A 15,866-nucleotide genomic window follows, 5' to 3' on the forward strand; every position below is an offset into this window, starting at 1 on the left:
CATCTAGCCATGATATTGAGTTCACTGACGTAACTTAAGGGAAATCCGCAACAGGACACACCACCAACAGAACCAACAGATCGCTCCCGATCACGTTATCCTTCCCTGCCAGCCCCGCCCGTCGCGACCAAACGCCTCACTTTTTCATGACGTCTTGCTTCTTCTGGTCGTCGCTGGTGGGCAGACCCATCTCCTTCTGGCGCTGGTCGTACATCATCTTCTCGACCATGCCGCGCGTCTCGCCGTCCAGGTCGGAGAGCTTGGACGACTCGGGCTGCACCTTGCGCGTATTGATCTCCGGATCGGTGGTCACCAGCCGAGACCACCACTCCATCTGGTTCACCTGTGGCGCACGCGGCAACACAGCGGTGTCAGCAGGTGGTCACCAGCCGAGGCCACCACTCCATCTGGTTCACCTGCGGCGCACGCGGCAACACAGCGGTGTCAGCAGGTGGTCACAAGGGCTCACGCCCAGTGGAATTATCTGCCTCCCGGTGGAAAGGCACGACGGCGGTCTCTTGCGTCAAGTACGTGCCGATTTGTACCGCGCACTCTCATGGTAGCTCAGCAAGCTGCCCTCCCTATTATACGGTCCTTGACTACTCCATAACCCGCAAAGCGCAAGGCCAGGCAATGCTAAAGGCTGCGTCGCTTATGCACTCCGCAGTGACCTGATTTTACAATAATAAATAGCACGGATACGAGCTACGAGCGACTATCAAAAGCGACGACCGATTTTTAAACGATAAATAGCATGGATGTGGGCTACAAACATCTACCAAAAAGAGCGTAAAAGACTCTATGTTAACGCAGGCCGGAGCCCACACGCACACAGAACACATTTATGTGAGGTCACAACGGTGCATATTGTATTAGAAGCTACCGGCCGATATGAAACTGCAATCACACCATCCACCTTTCATCAATCGCTGGGAGCACATCCTGTCGCCGGTTTCGTCTTTTCGAACGAAGTTACCCACTTACACTACAAGCTGTGGCCAGACCACGCGCACATACAACGCACGGACCACGAAATAACTTTGCCATATATTGACAAACACACAAATTACCAGAACACAGTTACTATTTACACAAGTAGCCGTGCAGACGGCACATGGGCGCGACCAGACATGTGTAACGCCTGGCCGCGCACATATGCCTCGACAGCTGAGACTCCTAGTGCTGCCATCTGTGGTGCTCACGCCTGTTCTGCTTTATAAAGATGGCGCCGGCGCACGGCTGGGCGATGCGTCGTCAGGAAATATGAATCCGATCGGCTAAGGCCGTATCGTTTACCGCCGACAATAGATCATCTGGATACCGATACCGTAAGAGATCATCTGGATACCTGAATACCGTTCCGCAACACGGCCTGCACGGGGCTGGCGATACTATGACGCATCGTAAGAACCAGAAGAACGTTATGCCATGCCTGGCGGCGACGGAATCAACTACCGCTCGACCTCCATCCCGGGAAACTCCGCAGCGCCACTGAGGTCGGCCGTGGAGGCCAGCACATACCACCCTGCCTACAATAGTTCGCAAGTGCCTGAACCCGCCCGAACGCCGCACTGACACCCGCCCTCGGCGTCGCTCCCACGCCGTACACCCATGCAGCGTTCGCAGCGTCAGCCCGGTCCGGCCGAGCACGGCGGGCTGGTGAGCACGCGTCAGCCTCGGCGCGTGCGGCGTCGCCCGCGCGCCGTCCGCCGGCGTGCTGAGCGGGGCTGACCGGTAGCGTCGGGTCCACCGGTGGAGTCGGGGTCGTCCGGGGCCGCCGGGGCCGCCGATGGCGCCGGTGGCGCAGCGGACATCGACAGGGGGCGGCATGGGTGAGGGGTTCGCGCGGTCCAAGAGAACGCCCCTGCGCGGCACAACCTCGGCGGCGTGGCGCGTCGGTCAGGGGCGGCACGGCGCCGGAGAGCAGCGTATTGCCCGGCCGCAGTCAGTCAGCGCACCCGGAGACGGGTGGCTCTGGCCAGCCGGCGACAGGGTAGCCTGCGTTTTCCTGACCGACATCCTTGAGGCCGCGAACTGAGAACGACTTCAGGGGGAACTCGCAGCCGACTGCATCGCCGCTCGGCGTGGGAAAGGTATCAGACTACAATGACAATATTGGCATTCCATCAACCCGGACGAACTCCGCGATGACGTGTCCACATCGGGCGGTTTGACGTCACTGCAATGCATGACGTCACTGATCAGCCCTTGCGGCGAGTGAAGGAAACACAATCATAAGGAAGTTAAAACAACCTAACGTAATGGAAGAAGGCGGATCATCTCGCAAAGGCACGCCAATCAAAACATATGCTACAGCGCCAGTAGCTCGCCTCAAAGATCTACTTTAGTATCTTCGGCGGTACGAATCACGCTCGATACACTGCAGCAGCCATTCGCTGGTCACGTTGGAAGGCGGCACGCGCGCACACACCATGGCGGGGGCGTATCTGGGCTGAATCCTGCCAGATTATGGCACGAGTACTAACAGGAAAGGTGAGCTCGCTGGGGCCTCAGCTCAATGGACGGCATCGCTTGATTACCGTAATGACGAACGCATCTGATGAAATATCTTGAACCCTCCTGAAGGAGTGTGTGAGGCTGGACGTACGTCTGGCGCGCCCTGACCTGCCGCGGTCGGCCGCCGCGTGACCCTGGGTCAGCGGGCGTCCGCCCGTAGCCGGCGGCGGTGTGTCACGTGACCGGGCGGCGAGGTCGGGACGTTGCGGGGCGCACGAGGGATGGAGGGCAGGGGATCGAGGAGAACAGGGCGGAGGGCGGGGGGATCGAGGTGGCCGTCGCTGGGTGTCCTGTCGGACCCACACCGCCAATACAACTTGAGGCAGCGTAGGCTTTACAATGGTGGCAGCGGGTGCGGACTCAATGTTTGAGGAATGGCGCGACGGCTTCCGGGCTGGTGCCGCCCGGTAAGCAGTCGTTGCTCTGTTATTCCGACGGCTGTCAGCGTCCTGCTGTCAGCACGGCGCGTGGTGCTCCTCGTCGAGGCGGCGGGACGCCTCGTCTTCTCCGCTGCGGGCTGGGGAGGGGGTTTTGTGTGCCCTGCCACTTGTGCGGTTCCGCTCGTTCCGCTGGTGCTGGGCTGAAGGCAGCCGCCGCTCCTGGTTTCGCGGCTCCGTGTTGCGGCGCCTTGCCCCGCGCCTTTGGTCTCCCAGTCCAGCCGTCTGCTGTGCTGGGCTGAGTCGGCTGGCCGTTGGCACTGGTCGCCCGAAGACGGACAGAGCCGCTGGCCTGCTTGTCTGCTGCTGGTGTCTGGTGGCGCCTGCTCGTCTGCTGCTGGTGTCTGGTGGCGCCTGCTCGTCTGCTGCTGGTGTCTGGTGACTAGCCTACTCGTCTACCGCTGGTCCGTGATACCGGCGCTCGCCTTTCTGGCGCGGCAGCTGGACGACCAGAGGTTCAGCGTACCTAGTTCCTACTGACGCTGAACACACCACATTCGGACAGAGATAGGTTAATTTTGCTGTGTCTTTGATCATGTGTTCTTTTGTGCATTGTTTAATGACGTGGATTCGCTATTCTTTGTGTACTGCGCGTTATTTTTTATCGAGAGTCAAGGAATTGGCAGCGTGTGGAAAACTGAAGGTCCAAGCAGTAACGGTTCTTCCGAGGCTGAGAGGGCTCGCGGAAGGTATTCGGATGGCTGGGCCGTCTCGATTTACGGGAGATCATGTCGGCTCCAGGGTTCAGGGGAGAGGGTCCTCCTTAAATCGAGTTGCTGCTGATTTCGAGACATTTGCATCAATGTATGGCTGGGACAATGACTTTAAGCTGCGTTTCTTGCCACTCGGCCTGTCTGGCGTGACCAGGGACGCTTTTAACTCTTTGTCAGCGGCCCAGCGGACCGCTCATAGATCGACTATCAGCGGTCCGCGTGACTCTTTGTCAGCGGCCCAGCGGACCGCTTATAGATCGACTATCAGCGGTCCGCGTGACTCTGTCAGCGGCTCAGCGGACCGCTCATAGATCGACTATCAGCGGTCCGCGTGACTGTCAGCGGCCCAGCGGACCGCTTATAGATCGACTATCAGCGGTCCGCGTGACGTTCGCAAAACCGAATGCCTTGGGCGCCCACACGCGTTTTTGCGGGAGCTGTGGTTCGACTCCCCTCGACTTCCTAGCTGGATTCGCTTGTGATTAAGTTTAAAAATATTGTGGATCAGGCCTTTTCTGGGCAGGAGGGTGACCTGGCGCTGTTGTCTTTTGTTCGCGAGTTTTATGCGATAATTTCGTCTTTTGTCGGTGCTGTTGAAAAATAATGTTCGGAGAGCCGGGGAGAGACGCGCAGCGTCCGCCAAGCCAGATAAGTCTGCCACTGCCACTGTAAGGCAGGTAGACTGTTGCCGTGACAGTGCCGGTGCTGGATCAGCTCTCGCGTTTCTGATCTGGAGAGGCTTAGGCTGACCAGCTGGCTCCGGGCCTGCCCCGCCTGACACGGTCTGCCCGCGTGAGGCGCCAGGGACGGGCTCGGCGTGCTTGCCATGTCTCGAGGATCTGCCGGTCATCTAGCTGCGGCCTGTCGCAGCCGAAACGGGGCCCGCTTTGTGTGCAGTCGTGTTGGGCATTTGGTATCTGTGTGCCCTTACGGGTCGGGAAACCAGGGAGGGCGTCCCGACGCCGGACCCGGGTTTCAAGATCCCCGCAGCAACCGGACACCTCGACTCGGTCTCTTTGAGGTTTCCATTTCAGCTAACTGCGACCACCTCTCTGCGAATCGGGCTGTACTGTGAAGCGTGTCCCACACCGTGCCGCTGAATGATTTGACTTTTTTTCGCCACGATTTCAGACATCGAGTGCATGGGTCTCTTGGATACTGGCTCTAACATTAGTGTGTTACACAACACTGTACTAGGCGCACTGCCGCGTGCTAATAAGCTTTGGCCCTCCAACCCGCGCAAGCACCAGATCTTAATGTTCTCTTCCTTTGCTCGGGAGGACCGTGCCTTCTGTTCAGGTGGCGAAAATATAGCGTGTAGCCTTACTGTATGCTTCCGAGAACACGGAGGTTCCGTGTATTATGGGAGTGGACTTCCGCAGAATTTTCAGCCGCGCGTGACTGACTTGCGACGGGCCGTCCCCAACGGAGTCTGGGAGAGCTGTCTGGACTGAGACGGGAATAACTTAGCATATAACGTGGACAAAAGCCATTGAAACCCTATACCTTCTTAAAGAAATTCTGAGTTACCGCTCTTATGTGTGTGTGATAGCTAACAATCAACGGGAGCATTTTATAATTGATAGCCAATCAACACCACCAGCAACAAAACGCAACGGCCAGCTGCTTCATGAGTACCAACGGGGCAGCCCAGCATACTGGGGCGGTACGACTCGAGAACGCATTATCTTATTTTTTCTAGCCACACATCATTGCATTTTTAATTATTCCTGGGAACCATTACGCTTATCATACCGCACGTAAACGCGGGAGGAAACAGGATACCGTTCATGACATGCAACTTCACTCTGAAAATAGACAAAGAGGCGAAAATGTGGCATTCCGTTCAGAATATCATGCAAAAAATGATGTCGGGTGTTCACAAAATATCCAAACTGCGGTCGGGCACATCGCGATCGCATACATACATGACCAAAAAACACTGAAGGGAAAGCCACGCGCGCGATATACTGTTCTGTAACTCAACCAAGCAGTATCCGTATCATGAGACAAGAAATATGTTTGAACGAAAACTTTCCTCTCAACCGGTATAGGCAAAGGTCGCTATATCTTGGACCAGGCAGTCCACATACCAGCAGCCGAGCAGTTTTCCCCGCCATGTGAAAGGCCGTCACTAAGGCCGTCCCAACAGCCGGTACACCGGGGAAACACTACGCAGCCTTCGAGATTAATAGTCTTTTGCGACCGATATCAAGAACGGAAGCCTTCACTGCCAAAAACGGGCATAGGCGCGCCACGGCCGACGTACATTTAACGGTAAATACGCCCACTGCACCGTTGCTGCGGGCGAGGCTGCAGTCCAAGCGAGTCTCACTTGAACTGTGGCAGCATTTTCAGCTTGGGCGGCCTAGCACGGACCCGCTCGCCCCGCTTAATAGAAGCTAATATCTTTGCAACACACGATCACGGGATCATGCAGTTCTCCGCAACGTGAGGCGGATCTCCGCAGAATGTAAGTTTTATGGAACAGATCTTAATAATCCTAGTAATTAAACTCCTATTCTTATGATATTAATTAATTGTAACTGTACAATAACTATACATAATTGTGCACAAGTATACACTGTTAGGCACTGACGCACAAGCTGTTTGATACGGCGGACTATCCTAAGAACATTGCAAACACCTCTCCGCTTCCAGCACTCACATTCAATTAACATATTCCAAGTACCGGCCAGAATACCAAGAACATTACGCCATGTTATAGAAAAGGCACGTTCATTGCAAAATAACCCAATGAACACGTGTAGAAAAGTGACCAGATCTTTACGATCACGCGTAGCCGCGATGAGATCGGCAGCTTTTGTCAGAGGACACAGACACACGCGATGACAAAAGTGTGAGCTGATGTGTGCGAACGGTCATGTGTTTTTGAACGCCAGCGAGGGATTCACCCGCTTGTTTTTCGTGGATTTATGCCAGATTTCGGCAGCCAAAGCAGGTGACCACGTGAGTGGGCCTTGGCCGCAATGGCCAAAACGGTAATCGTCTTCTCATTAACCTCTACTAAAATTGCCGCCGACAAAAATATCCTCAGTTTGAGCAATTGCCAACTAAAGGGTGAACACAAAATCAGCTGTAGATTCCACGCAATGTTTCAAGTGAATTAAGGCGTGAATGTGACATTGGTGGAGATCAGCCTGAGAAAATGTTCACGAATGGTAGGCCTTCGAACACATCGGTAAAGTCTACCGGCATGGGCTGTCAAAGGTGTCTGGGGCCATCGCACTGGTTTTGCACACGATCTACATGCTTAAACAACGGGCACCTCGAACATCTGGGACGATCTCGCTCGTCCCACTCCACAGACGGCCTCCTGCTGATTTTACACAGTGCTGTTGGCTATTGCGTTTGACTGTTAAACACTGCCTTTTGCGTCGTCGTATGACGTTGAGTTCACAACACCTCTCCCATGATACTCCTTAAATTAACACAGTATGGTGTGGGCGTTTACACTGAGCGGGTCCTTGTCTGTGCCCCATAGAACTAAGCCTCACCAGATTAGAGCACATCAGCAAGAGTATAATTGTACACTCTGAAGCAGTGAAATGTTGCATCCAGGCAAAATCCTCCTGCCATAAACCAAACCTCACGAAATGAACCAAAAATAGGGTGTCTGACATTCGCTTACTCTCTCCACCAAACTGAAGGACCAAAGAAGGGCTAACTCGCGCAAGCATGCAGACACGGAAAACCCCATGAGGTGACGCCGACAACAAAGCGCGGAGAGCTGCGGAAGGTCGAGATATTTCCGGCGCGATGTCCTCGCGCTCGACCCAGCGCGAGTAGCGGTGGCTATTCTCGGAAGATCTGACCCATCAGGGGTGAGTCAGGCCCGCCACACGGTTAAGCGACCGTTGATCTTCCCCGGGCACACCGGTGCACGGGGGAAGGGGGAGAGCACATCCCCGCCCGGAGTGCCGCGCCACCCGCGCGCTCGCCAGCTCGGCAGCGCATGGGGTTACGGCCAGGATGAGAGCTCTACCCACCGATGCTCGGACGGCGGGGCCGACCGATTGCGCCACGTGCCTCGCCCGTGACAGGCAGAATGACGCGGCAGCTGACGCGGCAGCGGCGTCGACAGCCCGCCCTCCGCCGGGGTCGGCCAGGAAAGAAGCGCACGACACCGGGCCATCTCCGGCGCCTGGGGCCGGCCCGCGACGCGCTCCTGGCGGGGAAACACGCAGGAAACGCGGCCGACTGACGCCCAGCGTCGCCATGGCCGTGGCCCGTGGCCTGTGCCGCGGCACGTGCTCGCCGACCGTCACGACGCACCGCGGCGACACGTGGGCCGCGGCCCGGCGCGGGGCCACATCAAGCCTCGGCACCGACTCGACCGCGACACGTGACGCCGTTAGGGTGAAAGATCTGGCTCGACGGGCAAGCGACCGGACGGCGTCTTTCCCCTGTGTACTCGGAACCCGCGCGACGAGCGGGACACCCGCCATTTCTCTCCGCGTGCGCGTGTGTTGGCGCGGCGTGACATGGTTGGAACGGGCGAGCGCCCTGCTCCCAGCGCGCTGTAAAGAACGGCACTTCGACTCACCCGCCAAACATTCCACACACACAAGCCAGTTTGGCGCGTCATCTTCGTCCCACTCTCTAATTTAACAAGGTCTCATCAGCTCAACTGAGTGGGCGGCCCGACCGCCGCAGCCGGCGTCGCCTGCCGTCGTCGGCAGCGCGCGCGCCGCGCCGCAGACGGCGCCCCCTCACCTTCTCGATGTGGATGAGCAGCGCGCGCTTGTCCTCGAGCACCCAGGTGGACTCCTCCACCTTGATCTCGTGCGAGAGCTCGCCGTCGATGACGGCCGGGTGGCCCTTGAGCCCGACCGTGAGCCGCCGGCGCTGCATGTCCACCACCAGGTCGCGCGACTTGCAGGCGAACGGCAGCGGCACGCGTATCTGTCGGCGCGTCACGGGCACGTCAGGGCGGTGGCGGGCCACTGACCGGGGCGGCGGATGGGGCCGTCACGCGGGGTGATGACGCACGCACGGCCCCGGCGCACGGAGGACGAAGGAGACGGGACCCGGTTAAAGTGCTGACGATATTACGTGTGCAGCTCATGGAGCGACGCTGGTTGCACGCCGCTGCAGTACATGCTCAGTAGACCCTGGCTGGCGATGTTACTGAATGGCTGCCACCTCCGAAGACTATAAAAACCCGCAGTTCTCATCTTTACAACAAGACAGCAGCAGCATGAGCCGCCGGACACAATGGGGACAAGGACGCTTCCCAAAGATTTCAGCGGGTACCGTTTGTCAGTAACGAACTCGGTGATGGCCGGGTTCAGCCAGCACACAGAAAAAGCTTCCGAGATAAGCCCGTCAGACTTCACGTCCGTGTCGAGGATAACGCCCCCGGACACAAAATTCACACGAGCGGCCGACCTGGCGGCGAAAGAGCAGCAGCGTCGCAGTCGCCTCGGCCGTCGCTGCCGCCGGCGCGCTAAGGACAGACGCGTTACGCCGCGCGCTCGTGACGCACGCGCCGCCTCATCCGGCGGGCCACGCCCGCGTCCGCACCCGCCGAGACACTTCCGGACGCAAGGTCGTTGCCTGGCGGCGCCCGGCCTCATGCTCGAGACGACGGCCGCCGCCGTGCCTTGTCGCGCGGCGTTACGCTCGCTCGCGCCCCGGTCCCCGGACGCCGCCGGGCGGCACGGGGCGCCGACCGCCTCAGTCGAGAGCTCGGCGCGCTGAGCACGTGTGTCATTCCGGGGCTAGGGGAAGCGTCAGCGTCGTCCGGAGCCAAGGACGCGCCACAGGCCGCGTGGAAGCGAATCCGACCAAGACCGATGAGTATTGGCCGATGAACACGGCATATATTCGTCGGCTTTCCCACGTCGAAACTGGTGTCACGAGCAAACCACACCATCAACCAAGCACACCAAAGCCTTATATGATATAAAATCCCACGGCTTAGCGGGTTAAACAAGGCCGTCTTCGTTATCTCATGAAAGTGAATGTCGGCCAAGAACTACGAATCTTGTAGTTAACTGGGCCGTCCTCACCAGCAACCGTCGCTCTAAATATTGCAAACGCTTCGTGCTCTTGCAAATGACTACCGACATGGCATATCACGATAACAACTGCTTATCATACATCAGAAAACAAAGAGCAAAGGCATGGCTTTCACATTTCAAACAGCACGCTTCAGGCCGCGGGGAGACCGACCTCAGTCGCCGTAAAAACCCATGTGAAACTCTGAACACGCCTTCTGCGCGCGTCACCACTCTCAACCGCGACCAGCTGCTAAGCGACGCCTCTCAGTAACCGCTGTCGTTCCGGAGCCGGCGGGACAGCGCCACCGCTGAGGGCAGCGGGGCCATCACCGAGCGCGGCCCGACGTCGGAACGACCCGTCTGCTGATGTACTGGCAGGTGAAGTCCCACCGCCGGCCCGCGCCGCTCATCTCCATACGCCCAGGCCCGCCCGGGGTGGCGGCGCCGGTCCGGCGGCCGGCCGACGGTCGCCGGCGTCGGGCGCGCCGCCGGCCGTCCCAGCGCCGGCGCCGAGCGGGGGCAGCACCGGCGCCGCTGGGGCAGGCGGGACGCGGCGCGCCGCAGCGCGTCACCCGCTGAAGCGACAGCCGGAGCGCACCGGCGTGCACCGCTTAACACGCCGATCTGACGGTGTCCGCCGCCATTAACATGTAGTCTGCGACGTATCGCCGGGCTTACGCGGCCACCTCGGAAAGGCCCAGCTCATGACGTGAGCTGTTCCCTAATCGTGGCCCGCCGTCGCTGGCACTGGAAAAATCGACGTAACGCTGGTATTAGTGGAGTGCGTTTATCCGCAGCTCCTGGCTCAAAACACCGTACCCCATCCGAAGCGAAGGGAGGAAGTTAATGACGCGCTGTCTGTACGATCATTGCATGTCACCAGCCCAGCCTGGGGAAATTCGGCCCAGTTCGTGCACGCGTTGTAAGGCGTACACAACAAGGTGTCACGCACGAACGCCTTGTCTGCCGACAAAAGCTGTTGGCTTCACCACCACACAACGGCTCGTGTGCCAGGAGCGCCCCTTGACTTCTGCACGCTCCGCGCTGGTCGTCCGACTTTTGTCCTGCTCTTCCGCCGGTCTGCTGGGTCAGGCAGTTCGGTTCGGTCTGAGTGGAGCATGCCGCAGCCCCGATCCCGGCCAGTTATAACAAGACAGGCACCGCACCGGCCGCAGTGTCGGATCTACGCGTTTGGCGCTGATTTCATATAATTTGCGAACGCGATTGTTGTGCTTCGTACCTCTTGGCCCAATAAAGCTCCGCTATGCAGTGTCGCGTGGTGTCCACCGCTCACTATTGCAGAAGATGCAGGCAGACGTAACCGTGCAAACACGGCTCCCGGCCCCGAGAGCGGCCGCTCCGTTTTGAAACGCTGCCAGTCGCACAAGTTCGGGTCGCATCCTTTCGCCAGACAGGTGCTAATGAATTAGCTGTAACAGTCTGCCAGCAGGCAGCAAGCCGCGTGGGTCCCCAGCCCGACATCAAACACGGAGAAAACGGGACAACGGCGGACACGAGCGGGAGGCCCTCCTCGGATCCCAGCTACGACTGAGCGAGATCCAATCGCCTTCTAAACACCTACAATGTCATCGCAGCGTCGATCATGGCTAGTAATTCACTGCCGAAGTAACTACTCTCACCTCTTCGCCATCGATAACAGGTCACATGTCTGTAGCAACGGAACTCCGCAAATGGCTGGCGGCGTGGGCCAATCATACTTCGGAGCAGCTTAAAAAACCCGTGGGCGACCCCTTTGCCCACGGGCCACGTGAAATGCGAGCGAAAATTCAACGTCCGGCACCGCCGCTGGGCACCATCCTACCAGCCTCCAAGGAAGCAGGTGAACACCTTCACAGGTCGCGGCTGGACGCCTGGGAAGGTGTGTTTGGCGGAGTTTAAGCCATGGAACGTCAATGGGGCCTTGTTGAGTCCCGCAAAAGCTGGGGGACTTATTCACCTTCTCTCCACGTGGTGCGGAAGCCATGCAAGGAGTGCAAAGGTGATAGATGCCCTGTCTGTGGGGCTTGAGTAATGCTCTGACACATGTTCAGACTTTCAAATGATATTAAGATTGGATTAGATTATCCCCTGACGTCCCAAGACAAAAACCAGTACTGCATCACAGCAGACAAAATCTTTACGCTTGTCTTGCCCGAAAACTTCAGAAGGTTTACTAAACGATGACCTTTGCCAAATTAGTCAGATTACTTCAGGAATGTCAAGTCTTATCGGGATGACCATGTCCAAGAAAAGCAGCTGAGACCACATAAATCCCTTCAACTGCAACATTCTCAAAACTAATTCTAACGTCCTTTTGAAAAGAACCATACACAAGAATACCGATACGCAGCCGTGTGTGCCGTAAAAACATCGGCCGTACGTGACAGCCACTGCTTCCAGGATGCCTACTTCAGTTAACAGAACAGAATGCCATCTTCCCTGTTAGCTATCGATGGCAGTGCAATAACACCAATTGTTGCGCAATAACTCAACGGGCTTCGGTACACACGTATATGTTCACGCGTAACTTTGCGCAAATAGACTCCGAAGGCATGTGCCAAAAATATTTTCAAACATAACACACATGGCGAAGACAGAACCGCAGGATTGCAACGTTGGGCTTGCGATACTTTTTGAAGGTTGAACACATATTTTTCATCTGATTGATTGATTGATTGATTGATTGATTTTCATCTGATCAACAATCCAGGGCTATTCTCAACATTACCATAACATCACGGACTGTCATGCAAGTTATTCCAGATTTTGCCATTCAATTCGGATCGTCGCCATCCTTTAACGTGGAGTGTCTTTTGCATGCTTAAAAAAATTAAAAATGAGAAACCAAAGGAAATTATAGTGGCTCGCTCACTAGAACACAGGTTTAACCCATACCTATGACAGGGCTATCATTATCAAACCACGACTGAAAAGTATCTGGTCAAATAAGGCATTATACGAATGCAGCCGACAGCTCATTCGGGTCCTAATCTGATAGCCATCAAAGCGCTTCTCTAAACAGCGGATAGAAATCCCGCAGCAAGGTTCTGAAAGTCATTGCCATATACGTAAGTACTTGCCAAATCTTGGAGGCAGTCACCTTGTCAATGACGGGTACAACAGTAGGCAGCAACTACAGGAGCGGCATTGCGCGGGAGTCTAGAGTTGATCTCACTCCAGAGTTGTCTCGTTCTTAGATTCTATCGAATGCTTTTATACCAACCTTATGCAACTTATATGTGCTCATTTTACGTAAAGCTGACGTAGTTTTTACCATCTTTATTCGCTTCTTTCGAAATTTTACGTGCACACCACGTCATGTCTACGACATCAAAGGTGGCTGTCGCCTTATTCAGCCAACTTTTGCACGCGTCGACGGCGTCCGCTTATCCGATCTGGTCCAATATCTAATAGTTATGTGCGACGGCGGTCTCAGGTGAAAAAAGTGACGGCTATCGTAAACTAAACCTTTGTAGTGGTTGACGAATATTGTTCTACGCAATATACTCAAATTTGGATTAACGTGGGCAGCAGTGTTGGCCCATGGTGCGCCCATGGATCCGTCCATCCGCCCACTTATGAATCGGCCGAACTGAAGAACAAACATACGCTTACTCTGTCGGCTCAAATCGTAATAGGCTCTGACAACAGATATCATGCAACTTTCCGACGTTTTTAGCACCAAAATTCCCGTTTTCAACGCTTTTGACGTTACAAGTGATTGAGTGACTGAGGATTAACCCCGCAAATTTCCTACTGAGAACTGGAACTTTCCTAAGTTATGTGTGGTGGCTATGGCCGCACTCGCAGCGCGGAAGTCGGGATCCACGCGAACGGAAAACCGGCAGGTTTGGTTGAATGCGTCAAAGAACATCGTTGGTCAAAAATCTCAGTCCCCTATGCGCTTTCCGGGATGTCACTTAGAACTATCAGCCATGTACCCAAACGTCAAGGGCAACCATGTAGGAAAGCTGTAAAATAATGCATTTCTTGAAAGGAAAACTCAATGGCAACGAACGGATACGACGACTCCAACATTATTCGATATTATGTTACGCCTTAATTCCGCATCGTCTGTTGTTGTTGTTGTTGATTGGAGTTTTAGGGCGCGTCGACTACTGCGGTCATTTTGCGCCCATAACAGCCCAATGACTAGCTTCGGAGTGTGACTATGAAATGACTAGAAAATACGTATTATTCAGACATATAGACGGCTGAGTTGTACCAGGAGCGCGTCATTGATACGAAATTTTTGGCAGCCTAAAAACTTCCTACACGCGGTATCAACTATTCAGGCAGGCGTATATAAAGTGTAGAACTTAACATGCGATACAAACCTGAGGGTATGTTCGATATATGGTGACCTGTCACATAGTAAATCGGAGAGCGCCAGGGACGGCGCCGCCGGGCCAAAGTACCTCAGACGCTCGACGCGTAGTGTGGGGCAGCATACGAGCACATGTTCCACTGTGAGCGTGGCGTTGCAGTGGCGACATCGTGGTAGTTCGTCGTGACATAGTAAGTGTCGATGTGTAGCATAAGTATGGCCGATCCGCAAGCGACACAGGGTTACTTCCTCCCGTCTGGACTTTCGATAGGATGACTGCCATCCGCATCCGCATCGTCTGCACGGGTGGCTTTGAGCTCAGAGCACCTACTAGGCATTGCTTGTTGAGTGTACTATGAACCCACCAACCAAGTCATGCTGTCCACTGCAACGGACAATTTGGACTCCGCCCTTTCACCACACAGAAATACAGAGTCTGTATTTGACGTACGTGACGCACAAAGCCCCGGCACGGCCGTTCCGGGCCTTGGTTGACCCTCGATGGTCAGTTGTCATCTAGACATTCCATTTCAGTCGGCTCAAGCAAAGCACCCGCTCTGGGATTTGTACCCAGCGTCGCTGAGTTATGTGTCCAACATCTCTGAATGGGAGAGGGACACGGGTGAAAAGTGAGGTGACTCATGCCTGAAAGAAAAGGGGATGGGGGGTGGGCATTGTTGTAGGGAGTATTCGACGCCTTTACCTCTACGACCTCCTTACCACCACGAAGGTCCTGGCTGTCCCCATCGCGTAATGCTACTCTAAAAACTGTTTTTACGGTATATGCACAGGAGTTCAAGGAGACTCATCGCCCGCTACCGCGTGTCCAACTGGATTACCGTTTCAGACTATCTGCCACAAACACAGCCATATTGGATGGAGTAATCCGGTTCATGCATTGCACTCGACAGTACGGACCAACTGAACACGCTCAACACGCGCTGTCGAGACGGCTGCCGAACAGGCAGGCGTGCACACAGGCTCTTGTGTCTTGGTCGCAGTGCCGTCTTGTCCCACATCACCATGGTCCAGGCTGCCGAATGGCCACACGCATGTCTAAATACTCGCCGCGCTCGAGTGTGACATACGCGATGTGCGCATGAGCCAATCCAAACATGACACTATGCCAGCTGCGTACAGAAACGGTTTGTGTGCTGTTGTCTCGGCAGAGTTGCAACATGTGATGTCTTTTGCATGTTTCCAAAACTAGGTTCTAAATGAGTGGCCGAATGTACTTGCAGTGGCTCGCTCACCAGAATGCTCATTTAACCCATATCTATAGCAAGGCTGTCGTCACCAATCCCCACTGGTAACGAATCTAATTAAACTAAATGAATACAGCCAACAGCTCACCCTGGTCCTAATCTGACAGCTACCACAGCCTTTCTAAAAATAGCGGATCGAAATTCCGTGGTAAGCTCTGAAAGCCATGGTGATACACGTCAGTACTCGCCGAATCTTGGGAGCAGTCACCTTGTTGATGACGGGCACAACAATAGGCAACAATGTAAAAATACTTCAATCAGCATGATTGAGACGGCAGTAGAACCCCTCCCTCACGGAGGTAAGTTGACCCAGGAAACAACGAGGATTGATATCAGTGTTTAAGTGGCGTCCTCAGCAATCTGCCAGCACCAGCGATACTACGCACGACCATGGCTTATCGTCACCACCATTATGCAGGTCTTACGACATCCTCTCATATTGGGTCAGAACGGCTGGCCGTTGAGTGAGAGGCAATACTTCGTCAGTCCATTTATTCACGCTACTCTGCAACTAACGGCGACTTGCGCTCCGTTCGCAGAACTAGGTAAAGCTCTCGAATCGCATCCACCGAGCCTCCTGG

General features: G+C 55.4%; 1 protein-coding gene across 1 annotated transcript in view; it reads right to left on the minus strand.

Annotated features, from left to right (window-relative positions):
- Positions 1 to 15,866, minus strand: part of nudC (nuclear distribution C, dynein complex regulator) — a 69,529-nt gene that overhangs the window by 11,240 nt on the left and 42,423 nt on the right. The window contains exons 6-7 of the mRNA XM_037224424.1: positions 8,405 to 8,593; positions 141 to 343 (exon numbers count right to left, since the gene is read on the minus strand). Coding sequence (XP_037080319.1) covers positions 141 to 343; positions 8,405 to 8,593 — 392 coding nt within the window. The remainder of the gene's footprint in view (positions 1 to 140; positions 344 to 8,404; positions 8,594 to 15,866) is intronic.

Source organism: Pollicipes pollicipes, unplaced genomic scaffold (genome assembly GCF_011947565.3).
Source record: "Pollicipes pollicipes isolate AB1234 unplaced genomic scaffold, Ppol_2.1 Scaffold_4881;HRSCAF=5763_pilon_pilon_pilon, whole genome shotgun sequence".
NCBI classification, from domain to species: domain Eukaryota; kingdom Metazoa; phylum Arthropoda; class Thecostraca; order Pollicipedomorpha; family Pollicipedidae; genus Pollicipes; species Pollicipes pollicipes.